At 43.6% G+C, this 18,866-nt stretch overlaps 1 protein-coding gene across 2 annotated transcripts in view; it reads right to left on the bottom strand.

Annotated features, from left to right (window-relative positions):
* The window catches only part of LOC109909031 (ras GTPase-activating protein 2-like), a 43,144-nt gene that overhangs the window by 21,248 nt on the left and 3,030 nt on the right, over positions 1 to 18,866 (bottom strand). For both annotated transcript variants that reach the window (XM_031795924.1, XM_020507889.2), the window contains exons 2-10: positions 18,372 to 18,495; positions 14,408 to 14,511; positions 13,988 to 14,082; positions 11,337 to 11,413; positions 3,476 to 3,559; positions 3,262 to 3,334; positions 2,930 to 3,006; positions 2,078 to 2,179; positions 72 to 222 (exon numbers count right to left, since the gene is read on the bottom strand). In XM_031795924.1, the coding sequence (XP_031651784.1) occupies positions 72 to 222; positions 2,078 to 2,179; positions 2,930 to 3,006; positions 3,262 to 3,334; positions 3,476 to 3,559; positions 11,337 to 11,413; positions 13,988 to 14,082; positions 14,408 to 14,511; positions 18,372 to 18,495 (887 nt within the window). The remainder of the gene's footprint in view (positions 1 to 71; positions 223 to 2,077; positions 2,180 to 2,929; positions 3,007 to 3,261; positions 3,335 to 3,475; positions 3,560 to 11,336; positions 11,414 to 13,987; positions 14,083 to 14,407; positions 14,512 to 18,371; positions 18,496 to 18,866) is intronic.

Here is an 18,866-nt window from a genome sequence, read left to right as displayed (position 1 = left end):
CATAATGTACCATTCAGACAGACCGACAGACAGGAGCAGGTATGTGAATTAGACAGGTCTGAGGTTAGCACCTTAATGTCTGGGGACTTGAGCAGCAGCGTGCGGAGCGGTGTGTAGCAGGCGGATGGCAGCACATTGTCCTCGGTGTAGGTTACGTTGAGCCTCAGAGAGCCCAGGTCGTCTGTCTTGGACTTCCCGTTCCCTTTGGGCTGGAGGAGATACCTGTGGACCAGGGGAAAGACACCCAACAAAAACACACCCAGTCAGCTATACAGAGTGATGGCCAACCGACACATTTGTTTTTGAGTGGTGAGTTGGGTTGCACATTTACCAGAATTTCACAACCCTAGTGGTGAGACGCAAATGATACTCATTTCATATGTATAAACTGTATTCTAGTCAATGCCACTCCGACATTACTTATCCTAATATTTATATATTTCTTAATTCCATTATTTTACTTTTAGATGTGTGTATATTTTTGTGAATTGTTAGATATTACAGCACTTTTGGAGCTAGGAACACAAGCATTTCACTACACCCGGAATAACATCTGCTAAATATTTGTATAGTTGTGGGTCTGTATGTTACAGTGTGCATGTAACGATCATCCCTCCCTTTCTCTCCCTCTCTCTACACACTAGTCTCAAGGCCCTCATGCCAAACGCATAGATCAGTATCTGCATAATCCCTTATCACCTAGATGCGCGCACACACACTGTTTACAGAACGCCACCATCGCAGTGTTCAAAGCAGTCTGAGGACACAAAGGAAGGAACCGGTCAAAAGTTAACACAGATATAGAGTTGCTAGACTGGGGGACAGGATCTGGCACAGGTTAATCTCCAGGTGCTACACAGAATTGTTTATCATTTTGAAAACAGCTGTTTGAAACCACTGTTTAAAGCTGGTGGACCAAAACCGAAAGCAACTTTCGGTTTTGGTCTACCAGCTACAAAACAGCTGTAAAAACTATATTTGTTGTGTTACAATTTAGACGGTACAATGATTCCCTACACTATTCAGTGCTTGTTTTCTCAGATAAACTGAAATTGAGCTAACAGTATCGAATTTTAGCAACCAGGAAATGACAGAGCCATTTTCACTAGATAAAAGTTAGAACAGTTTTCCCAGTTTGACAACAGATGCCGCTCCGGCAGGAGAAATCAATAGGAGCATTTTACAGCCAATCAGTGCTGAGGAGTATTTCTGTCTGTAATAAAGCACTTTAGTGGGGGAAAACTCATTCTGATTGGCTGGGCCTGGCTCCCCAGTGGGTGGGCCTATGTCCTCCAAGGCCCCCCTAGTCATGTGAAAGCCGTAGATTAGGGCCTAATTAATTTATTTCAATATTAATTTCCTTATATGAACTGTAACTAAGTCAAATCTTTGAAATGGTTGCATTTATATTTTTGTTCAGATTAATAATGAATAAGACTATATGGACAGGGGGGGGAACCTGATCCTAGATCAGCAGTACTCCTACCCAGATTATTTCTGAGTATTGGCCCAGCTCTTTAACAGCCGCCCTACAATGTGCAGATCTGATCGAGCATCCATGGATCTACGCGGAAAGAAACTCAGCACTGTGAGGGGTGTGACGTAGGAGCGTCGGATTCTGGTGGCTGATAAAACGAGGCGAGTAGCAGCGGAGTACGTAAGAGCCTCTGTGTCACGTCCACGTATCTGTCCTTGTCATCTGCTAATCAGCCCATTCATGTCAGATAGCTAGCTAGCGCTGCAGTCAGATTACATTCTTCAGGTTGGGATTAGAAGCAGCAACAAGCGTGTGGCTGCGTGCAGTGAGTGCACAACGTGTCCATGTGAGAGAAGCGTGTAAAAGTCACCCAATTAAGTGCGTATAAGGAATAGGGTGCCATTTAGGATGCAATCAGTGCGTTTGAGTGTGTAGTTAGAAGTGAGAGCTGTGGGCTCCTATGGGCACGCGAATGCTACATGCACCTTTGCATATTGGTGTGTCAGTATGTGAAATCTCCCAAGTTAGTGTGAGAAACCTGGCTCGGAAGCATCAGGAAGACAAATGTGCGAGGTGAACCTACGATGTCACCGTTCTTACCAGGCCCTGTGAATGTGGTCATTTCGTAGAATCTTGACAGATACCCGCGTCTCCCCAAGGAAAACATCCTGCGCCAAATTTCCATTGTTCCACAAGTCAACTCTGCAGAGGAGCACAGAGAGAGAGATTCCAATCACACTAATTGAATGTGATATTTGCAAATACACGTTAACTTTCATTTTATCTACAAATAAGTGACCAATGCCCCTTCCCTTTCCAAACATACCACTTCACCATTGGCTGACTGACACACTCACAGAAAACACAACCACATAGATATAACACAAACACAAAATACACTGAAGTGTTGGTCTTTACCTGTGTGAAGTATACAAATTGCAGTACACTTGAAAAATACACATGCGATTAAAATCACCTCAAATCCAAACCTGAAAGTTATGCATGCGTGTTTACCTCTCTGCCCAGCCTAGTCTTACCCCACTGTAAACCCAGTGAGCTGTGTCAGTCCGCTGTAAGTGATGCAAACAAAGACAACCCCCACAGATCCTTAACCACCATTTTTGCATTACACACTACACCTGTTGTGACAAACACAATTACAATCAAATCTGGTTTAATTCAAAACACACTGAAAACCCTCTACCGACTACTGATGACAAGTCACTCTAGAGAGATGGAGGTATGGTGGTCTGTTTGCCAGTGTGGGGAAAAACCAACCCACAGATGTTCTGTCAAAAGGTCAGAAGGAAAATGGAGGGAAAAAGAGAAGTAAAAGAAAGAAGAGAAGAGTGAACATAGCAGAAAGATGAGGGAAAAATAAGAGAAAATTGAAGGAAGAAAGAAAACAAGAGAGGAATGAAAAGAGGAAACAAGAAGACATGGCACACTCACTTGATCTCCAGCTTTTCAATGTCTTCCTCCTCTACTTGGAAATGAGACTTTTTTGTGTAACTGTTGGGCCTTGTGACCTGGGGACATCAACAAGACGGAATTTACAGTCTTCTCCAGCAAATAACAACTCATGAATTGTCAAAAATCAGACAGACACCTAAGTTGCATTCATTAAGGCATGCAACAGAAAATGTTTTAAAAGTTTTTGGAATGAAAAACTAATGTGAGCATTTCTTAATGGACAAGTCCTGGTTGTCCCTTCCTGTTTTAGTTTTCTTCAATTTGGAAGAAAACTGAGATGACATGAGCTGCCAGATGTAAATTACATTTACCTCAAAGTAAAAAGTTTCCTCAAACTGAGGGTCACTGGTCTTCTTTTTCACTTTTGTTTTCTTCTGGTCAAACCTAAGGAGACAGAAGAGTCAGAAATATACTCAAACCTTTCTCATGGGGGTCTATATGAAAGAATAAAAAATTAAATAGTGCCTAAAATTGAAGTGAGCCCGTAATTATGTTCCACTGCAGAGGACGGTAGTCGAGTCTTACCTGGCAGGCCCAACGAGCGAGACAGTGGCATACGGGTCACAGTTCTGTCCACTGATCAGAGGCAAGCCCTGGCATTCTATTATCCTGGGGGAGACAAAAGCAACGGGAGATTGACATTAGTGTTTCTCAGATCAATTTACTGTGTTCTGACTATCTGACCTACCACTCACAATGTGCCACATAGATGACATATGCATGCTACAAAAACTGTAAAACTGTAAGACATTTTTGTAGATTCATTAAAAAGGGAAATGTCACAATTTTTAAACTTCCTATTCATCACCTCCAGCACCACCCCTAACCAACATGTGAAAAATGCACATTTCTATGTTATGAAGTAAAAAAAAAAAAAGAGGAAGATACATTTCCAGTGCATTGTGTGATTTTAACCAATTATGAGTAGTCATTACCTACTAATGATCTAATAAAAATCGGTTGAGGAGGTCATTGGAAACACTATCTTCCTCAATCTTTTTAACTACAAAACATAGAAACTTGCCATTTTCACTTACAATACATGACCAAAAGTATGTGGGCACCTGCTCATCCCAAAATCTGCTCATTCCAAAATCATGGGCATTAATATGGAGTTGGTCCACCCTTTGGTGCTATAACAGTCTCCACTCTTCTGGGAAGGCTTTCCACTAGATGTTAGAACATTGCTGCAGGAACTTCCATTCAGCCCCACAAGAGCATTAGTGAGGTCGGGCACTGATTTTGGGCAATTAGGCCTGGCTCGCAGTCACCGTTCCAATTCATCAAAAACATGTTTGATGGGGTTGAGGTCAGGGCTCTGTGCAGGACAGTAAAGTTCATCCACATCGATCAAGACAAATCATTTCTGTAAGGACCTCGCTTTGTGCATGGGGGCATTGTCATGCTGAAACAGGAAAGGGCCTTCCCCAAACTGTTGCCACAAAGTTGGAAGCACAGAATCATCTAGAATGTCATTGTATGCTGTAGCGTTAAGATTTCCCTTTACTGGAACTAAGGGGCCTAGCCCGGATCATGAAAGACAGCCCCAGACCATTATTCTTCCTACACCAAACTTTACAGTTGGCATTATGCAGTCGGGCAGGTAGCGTTCTCCTTGCATTCGCCAAACCCAGATTGGTCCGTCGGACTGCCAGATGGTGTAACGTGACTCATCACTCCAGAGAATGTGTTAAAACTGCTCCAGAGGTCAATGGCAGCGAGCTTTACACCACTTCAGCAAATGCTTGGCATTGCACATTAGGCTTGTGTGCGCGGCTGCTCGGCCATGGAAACCCATTTCATGAAGCTCCCGACGACCAGTTCTTGTGCGGACCTTGCTTCCAGAGGCAGTTTGGAACTCGGTTGTGAGTGTTGCTACCGAGGACAGATTTTTACACGCTTCAGCACTCAGGGGTCCTGTTCTGTGAGCTTGTGTCACCTACCACTTTGCAGTTGAGCCGTTGTTGCTCCTAGACGTTTCCACTTCACAATAATAGCACTTACAGTTGACCATGGCAGCTCTAGCAGGGCAGAAATTTGACGAACTGACTTGTTGACAATGTGGCATCCTATGACGGTGCCACGTTGAAAGTCACTGAGCTCTTCAGTACAGGTCACTCCACTGCCAATGTATGGAGATCGCATGGCTGTGTGCTCAATTATATACACCTGTCAGCAAAAATAGCCAAATCCACTCATTTGAAGGCGAGAGGACAAGTACATTAGAGTGTCTAGTTTGAGAAACAGACACCTCACAAGTCCTCAACTGGCAGCTTCTCACATGGAACAGTTAGTTTCTCAGAACAAGAATAGACTGAAGAGTTTCAGATGAAAGTGCATTGTTTCTGGTCATTTTGACCCTGTAATCGATCCCACAAATGCTGATGCTCTAAAGTTGTATTGCTTCTTTAAAAATCAGAACAACACTTTTCAACTGTGCTAACATAATTGCAAAAGGGTTTTCTAATGATCAATTAGCCTTTTAAAATGATAAACTTGGATTAGCTAACACAACGTGCCATTAGAACAGGAGTGATGGTTGCTGATAATGGGTCTCTGTACACCTATGTAGATATTCCATTAAAAATCAGCAATTTCCAGCTACATTAGTCATTTACAACATCTACACTGTATTTCAGATCAATTTGATGTTATTTTAATGGACAAAAAAAAAGAAGAGGTGCTTTTCTTTCAAAAACAAGGACATTCTAAATGACCCTGACCTTTGAACGGTGGTGTAAATATTCAGACCCTCTGCTTTGAGACTAGAAATCAGTGATGTAAAGTACCTAAGTGAAAATACTAAGTACTACTTAAAGTTGTTTTGGGTCTGTACTTTAACATTTATTTTTGACTACTTTGACTTAACTACATTCCTAAAGAAAATAAATGTACTTTTTACCCCTTACATTTGACCCTCACACCCAAAAGTACTCCTGACATTTTTAATACTTGCAAGGACAGAAATAGTCTAATTCACTTATCAAGAGAAGATCCCTGGTCTTCCCTACGGATCTGGCAGACTCACTAAACACAAATGATTTGTTTGTGAAATTTGAGTGTTGAACTGTGCCCCTGGCTCTCAAAAAAGTGTTGTCTGGTTTGCTTAATAAGACATTTTAAATTATTTATAGTTTTACTTTGATACTTAAGTATATTTCAAACCAAATACTTTTACTCAAGTAGTATTTAGTATTAGTTTCACTTGAGGTATTAAAAAAAAAAAAAGTATGTTTACTTTTACTCAAGTATGAAAATTGGGTACTTTTTCCACCACTGCTCGAAGTTGAGCTTAGGCGCTTCCTGTTGCCATTGATCATCATTGAGATGTTTCTACAACTTGGAGTCCACCTGTGGTAAATTCAATTGACTGGATATGATTTGGAAAGGCACACACGGGTCTATATAAGATCCCAGATGACAGTGCATGTCAGAGCAAAAACCAAGCCATGAGTTCGAAGGAATTGTCCGTAGAGCACCGAGACAGGATTGGGTCAAGGCACAGATCTGGGGAAGGGTACCATAAAATGTCTGCAGTATTGAAGGTCCCCCAAAACACAGTGGCTTCCATTCTTAAATGGAGGAAGTTTGGAACCACCAAGACTCTTCCTAGAGCTGGCTGACCGGCCAAACTGAGCAATCGGGGGAGAAGGGCCTTGTTCAGAGAGGTGACCAAGAACCCGATGGTCACTCTGACAAAGCTCCAGAGTTCCTCTGTGGAGATGGGAGAACCTTCCAGAAGGACAACCATCTCTGCAGCACTCCATCAATCAGGCCTTTATGGTAAAATGGCCAGGCAGAAGCCACACCACAGTAAAAATAGACAATACAGCCCACTTGGAGTTTGCCAAAAGGCACCTCAAGACTCTCAGACCATGAGAAACAAGGTTCTGGTCTGATGAAACTAAGAACTCTGAATGCAAGTGTCACGTCCGGTGGAAACCTGGCACCATCCCTAGGGTGAAGCATGGTGGTGGCAGCATCATACTGTGGGGATGTTTTTCAGCAGCAGGGAGCAGGGACTGCTGGGGTATTGCGAGTTGTATTTATTTTTGTTACCTTTATTTATACAGGTTTTTTAACATAACATCTCTTTTCCAAGAGAGACCTGGTCCTGGACCTGTGTAGATTGATGAGGGGGTAAAAAAAACTATTTAATTCATTTTAGAATAAGGCTGTAACGTAGCAAAATGTGGAAAGGGTCAAGGGGTCTGAATGCACTGTATATAGTGTATGTTGATGTTCTGGTGGTGCTGGAGATGTTAAGTTGTCAAGTTATTTTTTTCTTTTATTTTTAAAGTAAGGCTAGTACACTTTTACAACAAGTATCCAACTGACAAAACAAATCTCAATTGAGGGTAGCAGCACATCCTGACTGGGTAGGTCATATTTCCAGAATAAGGGCTAGGTAAACACTAGACAGGATGCAATGCAAATTAGTAGCACAGGACGCAACCACAAGTGTGAATGAATGGACAAATGAATAACAAATTAGCCAACTGTCAGAAGAGACAGGCAGAAAGACAGGAAGTGTAGGCATGGTTTGTCTTGGGCATAGGGTGTCATGACAATATTCCCAAACCACTCACTCAGCCATGGGACTAATAAACAGCTATCTAAGATGCTGTAAGAATGACATCGCCATAGCCCAGTCAGTGCGTGTAGCAGTGACACAGACAACAAGTGCACAAAGTGACGCAAGTGTGTGTGCCTGTGTGTGTCCTCCCTAGGGTTGCAAAGGGAGGGTATATTACTGTAAACTTTCTAAGTTTACCAGTAAACTACAAGAGTTTTGTTAACTTTCAAGTTTTGGGGGGGGGGATTTATCAAATGTAATTTAGTGGCGTTTTTGGGTACTTCAGATTATCACACGTTTAATTATCTCTGGCCCTGTGAGGCCTTATCACATGTAAAACAATTAAATAATAACAATTGAATGACAAACCTGTAAAACATTCATCCTAAATAAACCATAACCTTTAAAAGCATTGGTGTTTAATCAAATCCATTTTTCAAAATTTCTATCAGCATGTTAAATGTGCATCCAGAGGCGGCGCTCCTAGTGGCCTGGGGACTTGAATGCAGGGAAACTTAAATCCGTTTTCCACATTTCTACCGGCATGTTAAAATGTGCAACCAGAGGGGGGGGGGGGGGGGGGGAGAAAATAATGTAAAAAAAAAAACACCACCTCTAGACCACCTTTACTCCACACACAGAGACACGTACAAATCTCTCCTCGCCCTCCATTTGACCATAATTCTATCCTCCTGATTCCTGCGTACAAGCAAAAACTAAAGCAGGAAGCACCAGTGATTCAGTCAATAAGAAAGTGGTCAGATGAAGCAAAGGCTAAGCTACAGGACTGTTTTGCTAGCACAGACTGGAATATGTTCCCGGGATTCTTCCAATGGCATTGAGGAGTACACCACATCGGTCACTGACTTCATCAATTAAGTGCAATGATGACGAAGTCGTCCCCACAGTGACCGTACGTACATACCCCAACCAGAAGCCATGGATTACAGCCAACATCCGCACTGAGCTAAAAGGGTAGAGCTTCCGGACAACTGTGTAATCACGCTCTCCGAAGCCGATGTGAGTAAGACCTTTAAACAGGTCAACATTCACAAGGCCGCAGGGCCACAGGAATTACCAGGACGTGTACTCCGAACATGCGCTGACCAACTGGCAAATGTCTTCACTGACATTTTCAACCTTTCCCTCACTGAGTCTGTAATTCCAACATGCTTCAAGCAGACCACCATTGTCCCTGTGCCCAAGAACATTAAGGTAACCTGCCTAAATGACTACTGACCCGTAGCACTCACGTCTGTAGCCATGAAATGCTGTGAAAGGCTGGTCATGGCTCACATTAACACTATCACAGAAACCCTAGATCCAATCAAATTTGCATACCACCCCAACAGAGCCACATATGATGCAATCTCTATTGCACTCCACACTGCCCTTTCCCACACAGACAAAAGGAACACCTATGTGAGAATGCTATTCATTGAATACAGCTCAGCGTTCACCATAGTGCCCTCAAACACCATAGTGCCCTCAAAGCTCATCACTAAGCTAAGGACCCTGGGACTAAATACCTCACTCTGCAACTGGATCCTGGACTTCCTGATGGACCGTCTCCAGGTGGTAAGGGTAGGAAACAACACAGCTGCCATGCTGATCCTAACACAGGGGCCCCTCAGAGGTGCGTGCTCATTCCCCTCCTGTACTCCCTGTTCACACATGACTGCATGGCCAGGCATGACTCCAACACCATCAAGTTTACCGATGACAACAGTGGTAGGCCTGATCACCGACAACGATGAAACAGCCTATAGGGAGGAGGTCAGAGACCTGACCGTGTGGTGCCAGGACAACATCTCCCTCAACGTGATCAAGACAAAGGAGATGATTGTGGACTACAGGAAAAGGAGGACCGAGCATTCCCCCATTTTCATCGACGGGGCTGCAGTGGAGCAGGTTGAGAGCTTCAAGTTCCTTGGTGTCCACATCACCAACAAACTATCATGGTCCAAACACACGAAGACAGTCGTGAAGAGTGCATGACAAAGACTATTCCCCCTCAGGTGACTGAAAATATTTGGTATGGGTCTCCAGATCCTCAAATAGTTCTACTGCTGCATCATCGAGAGCATCCTGACCAGTTGCATCCCCGCCTGGTATGGCAACTGCTCAGCATCCGACCAGAAGGCGCTACAGAGGGTAGTGCGTACGTCCGAGTACATCACTGGGGCCAAGCTTCCTACCATCCAGGACCTCTATACCAGTCGGTGTCAGATGAAGGCCCTAAAAATTATCAAAGACTCCATGATGATCTCTCTGCTACCAGCAACTACCCCCAAGCCAAAAGACTCCTGAACAGCTAATCAAAATGGCTACCCAAACCACTCTTTTACACTGCTGCTACTCTCGGTTTATTATCTATGCAGTCACTTTAACTCTACCTATATGTACATATTACCCCGACTGGACCATGATAGCCCCTGCACATGGACTCTGTACCAGTACCCACTGTATATAGCCATGCTATTGTTATTTTACTGCTGCTGTTTAATTAAATGTTACTATTATTTTCTATTTTTTAAGTTAACCAAAAATGTTTGTTTTTTTAAAGTGTTTAGGGCTTGTAAGTAAGCATTTCACTGTAATGTCTACACCAGTTGTATTCGGCGCATGTGACAAATAGAATTTGATCATTATGAGCCGTCCTCCCCTTCAACCTCCCCTGATTCAAAGGCACTTAAATGTTTAGTCTTGCCCATTCACCCTATGAATGGCACATATACACAATCCATGTCCCAATTATCTCAAGGCTTAAAAAGCCTTCTTTAACTTGTCTCCTCCCCTTCATCTACACTGATTGAAGTGGATTTAACAAGTGACATCAATAAGGAACCATAGCATTCACCTGGATTCACCTGGTCAGTCTGTCATGGAAAGAGCAGGTATTCTGAATGTTTTGTACACTCAGTGTATATTAACAGTGAATACTTAAAAATAAAAAGTTATTCAAGTATAAATTGCCCAAGTCACCATAGATTAACAGAAAATATGGCAATTACCAAAGATACTGGTAACTTTGGTAAATGAGCGTTAGCTTTGCCACCCTAATCCTCCCACAGTGATGGGGCAGGGTAGAGGGCCACTAACAGTGAAGAGTTATCGATGACACACCGTGGTTTTGAGACACCAGCAGCCACAGAGGTGGGAGCAGTGCTAGAGCAGTTTCCTGTCGAGATGCCATCACTTCCTCCTCATTAACCTGCTCGCCGCGGTTTGAATGAGTGCCGATGAGCAACAACATCATCCACTGACTAACACACACGAGATGACGATCTCTTGGAAATGCACAAACATACACGCAATGCCAAAGGAAGTGCTCAGGGACAGCACTGCAGTAGGATGCACAACTCCAACAGAGGAGACACAGGTTGTTTGTGAGAGCTGTGTGTCTGTACAGTGTGTGTATGTGTCGACTGGAGGATGTTGAAAATGAACACAGCAGAGGTGAATTCCAGAGTAGGGGAAAACAGCTGCGGTAAGGGAACGGAAGAGAGGGTAAACCATGGTTGGGTCTCTGGGCTCTGGCTCCTTAGAGCCTGTTGGTGCCTGACTAGGATGCTTTATGGCATTGGGTGATCTAGCCCAGACAAAGCCAGAAACAAAAGGCTGTATTGACAGCAAATAAGACTGCATAGAGAAAGTCCACATATGTTAATGTACTTGTGTTAAAGTCCTCCAATGCTTCTTGAGGTAGTAGGTGCCCCTAACCACAGATCATGTTATATTATCCCCCCCCATCCTAACCTTACCCACTAGGGAGAAGAAAACAATCTGACCCTGGATCAGTATACTCACCGGACCAGTAGCTGCTGGCACATGGAGCCGTTCTCTATGATCAGTTCATTCAGACGCATCTCCAGGTGGACCTTTCCCTAGGAGGAGAGACGTCACAATATCAGAGCATACTGAGAGTCAACAGGATTGTCAGTGTTTCTCTTATCAACATTGGTGATAAATGCCAGATCCTATGCAAATGAGTACTGTATGAAAACAAAAGGAAAAAAAAAGTTGAGTAGGTGTGTCCCATTCCTTCATTCACTCTCAGAGGGAGAGGTACAGGTAGAGCACAGTATTTTGCAAGTCAAAGTTACCAAATGAGTAAAATTAATCTATTATATGAATCTATTCACAAGACATTCTAAATAAGCCATGGCTGCTGTAACAAGGGGTACTACAAAAGAGAGGCCTGGTTCAAAGGTGTCCTCTCTGAACATACGTTTATAATTGACTTTTAGAGGTTAGGTTACATTCATAGTGCAGCCTACTCTATGAATGAGTTAAACATTCATTCTAAAGTGGTGGATATGAGTAAGGTCTTTGGCTGACTCCTAACCTCCCCAGTCTTTCTCTATGGTGGCTTCAGGTTAGTAGTGGTTGTGTGTACATCAGGGTGTGTGATAAGCCACAGCTTGCTGTCATGTGAACCAACGCTCAGTCTTTATCAGGTCGGATGTGGTGAAGGCTGCTGCCTCGCCTTTGGAAGTGTCAGAAAGAGGCAGAAAGAACAAAAACAAACAAAAAAAAATACCAGCGAGCACTCACTCTCCCCTCCGCAGTACATTACGAGTTGAGCTCAGATAGTGATTGTTGTCGCTTACGTGGTCGCTAATGGAAGATAAGCCTTGGCCAACATGGTGAGAATTACCCTGGCATGCCTGCTGGGCTGAGCTAATGTCACCAGGGTCATGTTTATCAGACACCAAACGAAGGAACTGTAACAGGGAAGAACTACCTGGACTAAGAACTACCTGGACAAAGGTTTTTTTGACACATGCCCTAATGAAAGCAACCGAAATCACTGCCACGCACCTTCAAAACATGTCTTGGCCTGTATTGTACTGTACTATCAGGTCCACGTACAAGTAGCCACTTGGATCAGATCTAGGAACAGATTACCCTCCCCAAGCCCTAAACTTAAGCATTAGGCCGGGAAAACCAGAAACGGGCGACTTCTAAAAGGGCAACTTCAACATACTCCAATCTGTACCAACAACCGCACAGGAGATAGCACCTCTAACCCACTCCTGCTCTTCTCACCGACTGCCAACTGCACTCAGTTGCTACATCAATTTCAACCCCTTTCTCAGAGAGAGAGAGAGAACACAAGCACACTGCAGTCCATCACTGATGTAACAAGACTTAGAACACCTACTTCAGAGTGAGTCACTGTAGCAAACACTCCTCATGATAGCCTAGACTAGGGCCACTCCGCTACAATTGTTTTCACATATGACAACGTGACAGTGGCAGGAGGTAACAACCTTGGGATTCTGCAGAGGCAGAGAGGGAAAGACCAGTTAGAGAGAGAGAGTAGAGAGAGAAAAGTAAAGAAAGGGGTAGAGAGCAAATGAGAGAGAGCGAAAGAATGAGAGACAGGGGAGAGCGTGGGAGGATACACTTCCTTAGACACTGTAAAAGGAGCCCTTTGAAAGGCGGGTTTGCAACAGTAAATAAAAAAATTAAAATGCTGTGCGTTGTGAAATACCTAGAGAAGACGAGCACCGTGTTTACAGCGAGAAGAGCGAGACTGGAACCAGAAACATTAGGTTCTACCCGTGTCCATCCCCCCCACACATCTCTCTGAATGGGGAGCTTGTAAGCAGCATAGTTCATTTCAAATCAAATATGGCTCCTCTCTTTGTAGAGGATTTAGCCTAGCTAATATTGTCCTCGTCTGGTGTTGCCCAACTGACACTACGCCCACAGACACACACACACACAGCCAACTCGGCTCAGTGTCCTTCCGTTCTTCCTGGACTCAAGCGGTGTCTGTTGTTGGGGAGGCAGCCCTGGTCATCTTCAGAGTGAGTTACTGTAGAAAAACACTCCTCAGAATAGCCCAGACTAGGGCACCCGCTAGACATGAAATGCTACAACTGGAGTGAAATAGGGTTACATGGAACTGTCCTACACAGCCTACAGTGATTGGGTAACATGTCTACTGGCTTAGGTCTGTTCAGGATGCGGTGGCAGTAGGACACAGGGTTATTTCAGCCAGTTCTCCGACAGATTTCAGTGTCCTAAAATCTTCTCATCACTCAAGAACAAACAAAGATTTATTTTTTTATTTTTTTAAACTCACCACCGGGTTAATGACACCATTATGTAACCGTAGCTTTTCAGCCAGGGCAGACGCTTACCAAGCCTCTCAGCCCAGTTACCAAGCCTCTCAGCCCAGTTACCAAGCCTCTCAGCCCAGTTACCAAGCCTCTCAGCATAGAGAGAATACAACAACAGGATGTGAGGAGGTGGTGTCTGCTACAGAGACAGTTGGACCAAGCCAAATGTCTGACTGGTGACTAACTACAATCAATAGCATTGGACACCCTTATGGCGTCTGAATGGCCGCATACAAGAAGTAGCACAATGACTAGAAGATGAGCTTTTCTCCCCAAACCAACTGGGTACATATAAAGATGTCTGAACACTGTCTGACTGACACCCACCTGGACTTCAGAGTTAGGGTCCACGGGCTGCAGGCCGAACCAGTGCTCCTTCCCACTGAATTTACACAGTTCCTCCTTCCGGATGGACACTTTCCCTGAAAACACACATGGACAGACAGAAGTCAACATACTTGGAAATCATCCAGCTGAAAGCATAGGGTAACTGTGTATGTATGTATATGTATGTATGTATGTATGTATGTATGTATGTATGTATGTATGTATGTATGTATGTATGTATGTATGTATGTATGTATGTATGTATGTATGTATGTATGTATGTATGTATGTATGTATGTATGTATGTATGTATGTATGTATGTATGTATGTATGTATGTATGTATGTATGTATGTATGTATGTATGTATGTATGCATAATATATATATATGTGTGTGTGTGTGTGTCAGTTCCTACTCACCGACAGGCAGGTCCCTCTGAAAAACACCCTTGGCGAATACGTAGAAGGACAAACACTGAAATGGTCGTGGGATCTCAAAGTAGAAGTCCTCGCCATAGAAAGGGCTGAAAAACAACCACACAGGAAGTCGTTTTAGTGAAGAGCAAAACGCCATCTTTAGGCTACGTTCAGAGAACAGGCTGACCTCTGTGGAAAGGGAACATTTACTGAAAACTTTGTTGGCTTTTGATTGGAAAAGGTTTATAACTGATTAGCCTGATCCTAGAACAGTTTTTGGAGTTTTGCCAAACAACTTGTGACAAGACAAACAGATCTGGGACCAGGCTACTTTTTGAAGGGACAGAAGACAACACACCAATGACAACACAAACCAAGGCCTTATGCATAGACCGCCCTCCATCAGCAATCATTAAACAGCAGGTGCTAAATATAGCCTAGCGCTGTGATGGCCAGGTCTCCTAGGACAGACTGACCAGCATACAAGTGGCTTGGAAGAGCAGGCAGAGAGGGAGAGGGTGCCAAGCAGCTGTACCATCCAGCTCTGACCAGGGTCAGTTGTGTTCAGTAAAAGGCATGGGCCGACAGGAGAGAATGTTTTGAAAATGAGCTGTTGCAACCTAACCTTGAACAATTAGATTTTTTTTTGATTGGGTCTCGCTATCAGTCCTGAGCCCAATCTCAACTGCTTAAATCCATTCTCTCCTCCCCATCAATTTCACAGATGGGAAAAGAGTTGCTAGGTGAAAACAATATGGTGGAAGTATATCACTAGGCTGGCTTCACCTGGTCAGTTCTTTCAGATACGTATAATGGAGGCGAGGACAGATGTTTTAAGACAATTGAGCAAGAGCCCTGAGCCTAACAGACAGTTACATACTTGCCACTTATATTTTCCAAGACAATACATTTATGGTAATGTACCATAACTGCATAGTTACTAGCCTGTTACATGGTTATTATGCTACATTGTTACCTTGGTATGAGGCCTATTTTATGTAAAGAGAAGCCAGAATGGCTGTTAGCTGCACCATTATGCAGCCTTCTCAAAAGAGTAGAAGCTAAGCAGGTTTAACCGTGGCTAGCAGGTGTATGACAGACTAGTATGAAAACAGGACAACTGACAGACATTTGTTCCATTATCTTAATAAAGTCAAACAGTGCTAATAACACTATGATCTGTTCATAAAAGCAGTGTTCAAGTAAGGCTACCCTCTATGCAGCATTGTATGGTTGGTGAAATGTTTTGCCTGTCATTTCCACAGTGAGGGTTTGGCAACACTTCCAGGCTGCAGACACCCACGCATCCTCCAGTTTGTGCACATAATCACATGGAATTACGCACTTGTAGCCTCCACACACTGCCTCACACACATACACAGTACCTCCTCTTTCGATCACACACACACACACTCTCCTCTTTCGATCTCCCATTCCCCCCCTCTCAGAAAGAACACGGGTGTAAGCATTAGTCCAAACAGTTGGGTTTTTCAAAGAAAACGAGTTTCTATTGGACAAATTCAGGTAGGTAGGTCCCTCCCAATTTCGCTTCGTTCAATTCCATTTAAGAAAAGTTTTGCAACAGGATCGGCATAATGGATAAACCCTAGATTCAACAGAACACATCCTAACCTTAAAGAAAAATTCCACTCAAAATATTTTGGTATTTGCTTCATTAGTCCACTTTTGATACAGTTCCAAATGTTTTGCTTTTCAGCAATCAAGATATAGAACTTCCAAAATGCAGAAAGTGTCATAGTATCATTGTACAGTGCCTCTTTCTGTATTTTGAAAAGTATTCTACAGTTTGAGTGGTATTTTCCTTTAACATCCCCATAAATATAGAGTAATGTGGTATAGCCACTACACTACAATTGTTTTCACATGACAACTTTGTGCAACATGACAGTGGCAGGAGGAAACATCCTTGGGATTCTGCAGAGAGAGATTCTACAAGTCTTAAAGCCATATGAAAGGCCATGCATCGAGAGAGAGAGAGAGAGAGAGAGAGAGAGAAAGAGAGCGTGGGAGGATACACTTCCTTAGACACAGTAAAAGGAGCCCTTTGAACGGCGGGTTCGCAACAGTAGAGAGAAAAAAAAAAAAAGCTATCCGTTGTGAAATACCTAGAGAAGACGAGCACCGTGTATTTACAGTGAGATGAACGAGGTTCTACCCGTGTCCATCTCCCCCACACATCTCTGAATGGGGAGCTTGTAAGCAGCATAGTTCATTTCAAATCAAATATGGCTGCTCTCTTCGTAGACGACTTAGCCTTGCTAATATTGTCCTCGTCTGGTGTTGCCCAACTGACACTACGCCCACACAAACAACTCAGTCCTTCTGTTCTTCCTGGACTCAAGCTGTGTCTCTAGTTGGGGAGGCAGTCCTGGTCATCTCCAGGTTACAATAAACATATAAGCTAAAGTGTTAAGTTTTCAATGGTGTTACATCCACCACATCGATCGTGAAAAACATTTCAACATTAGGAGAGATGGTAAGGAAAGGATACTGTTATTGGCCTGCATGATGACATCTGACACAAAATGATCAATGCAAAAAGATCTGGGCCCTGCAGGAAGAGGATGTTACACATCAAATGATATCACCTCATGCCAGCAACCATAACAGTAGTGCAACATAGGCTAACATGACAAGAGCAACATCTTCACTGCCCTGTTCTTGCAGGGTGTGCTGGAAAGTATTCAGACCCATTGACTTTTCCACATTTTGTTACATTACAGCCTTATTCTAAAATTGATTCAATTAATTGTTTTCTTCATCAATCTACACACAGTACCCCATAATGACAAAACAAAAACAGGTTTTTAAAAATCTTTGCAAATGTATTAACATGTAAAAAACAGAAATACCTTATTTACATAAGTATTCAGACCATTTGCTATGCGACTCGAAATTGAACTCGGTGTACCCTGTTTTCATTGATCATCATCATTGAGATGTTTCTACAACTTGATTGGAGTCAACCTGTGGTAAGGCACACACACACACCAGTCTATATAAGATCCCAGTTGACAGTGCATGTCAGAGCAAAAACCAAGCAATGAGGTCGAAGGAATTGTCCGTAGAGCTCCGAGAAAGGATTATGTCGTGGCACAGATCTGGGAAAGGGTACCAAAACATTTCTGGGGCATTGAAGGTCCAAGAACAAAGTGGCCTCCATCATTCTTAAATGGCAGAAGTTTGGGACCACCAAGGCTCTTCCTTGAGCTGGCTGCCTGTCCAAACAGAGCAATCGAGGGAGAAGGGCCTTGGTCAGGGAGGTGACCAAAAGCCCGATGGTCACTCTGACAGAGCTCCAGAGGTCCTCTGTGGAGATGGGAGAACCTTCCAGAAGGACAACCATCTCTGCAGCACTTCACCAATCAAGCCTTTATGGTAGTGGCCAAGCGGAAGCCACTCCTCAGTAAAAGGCACATGACAGCCCGCTTGGAGTCTGCCAAAAAGCACCTAAAGGACTCTCAGACCATGACAAACAACATTCTCTGGTCTGATGAAACCAAGATTGAACTCTTTAGCCTGAATGCCAAGCGTCACATCTGGAGGAAACCTGGCCATCATGCTGTGGGGATGTTTTTCAGAGGCAGGGACTGGGAGACTAGTCAGGATCAAAGGAAAGATGAATGGAGCAAAGTACAGAGAGATTCTTGATGAAAACCTGCTCCAGAGCACGCAGGACCTCAGACTGGGGCGAAGGTTCACCTTCCAACAGGACAACGTTCCTAAGCACACAGCCAAGACAACGCAGGAGTGGCTTCGGGACAAGTCTCTGATGATGGAGGGAGATTGTGGCCCAGTTGGTAGAGCATTGCCATAGCAACACCAGGGTTGTGGGTTTGATCCCTGGGCGACCCATACGTAAAATGTATGCACACAGCTGTGTCGCTTTGGATAAAATAATCTGCTAAATGGCATAGGCTATTTAATACTACTAAATGGTTGTTACCTGAGACTCTTGTCAAACACCTTGGTCCGGAACACCTCCTCCTGGTCCAGGCTGATGGTGCAGAAGGTGCAGAGGTCCCGCTGTCGGTTGGGCCCCGAACAGGGACCCAGGTTCTTGCCTTCACCTGCAGGAAATAGAGGAGAGGGTCAGAGGCAGGTGGGGCTAATGTGAAAAATTATGTCTATTTCTATCGACCTGCTGTTAATATGGTTGAGAATACTAAATGTGAACATTTAAAATCAGCCATGTTCAATTCCGGCCCTGGAAGGCCTAAACACTTCTGAAATCTGTTTTTCTACCTGGTCGTTCATTGCACTCACCTGGTGTTTCAGGTCTGAAATAGTACTTTATTAGGAGAGGATGAAAACCAGAAGTGGTTTTTATGTCTCTCCAGGACTGACATTGAACAGCCCTGATTTAAATAATAAAAAACACCCTAATGTTTCAACTGAAGTGTGTTCAGTTACGACATCTTTGAAGATTTTTTATTTCGAC

The sequence above is a fragment of the Oncorhynchus kisutch genome, linkage group LG18 (assembly GCF_002021735.2).
Source record: "Oncorhynchus kisutch isolate 150728-3 linkage group LG18, Okis_V2, whole genome shotgun sequence".
In the NCBI taxonomy this organism is placed as follows: Eukaryota; Metazoa; Chordata; class Actinopteri; order Salmoniformes; family Salmonidae; genus Oncorhynchus; species Oncorhynchus kisutch.
This window is presented reverse-complemented; position numbering and strand designations above follow the sequence as displayed.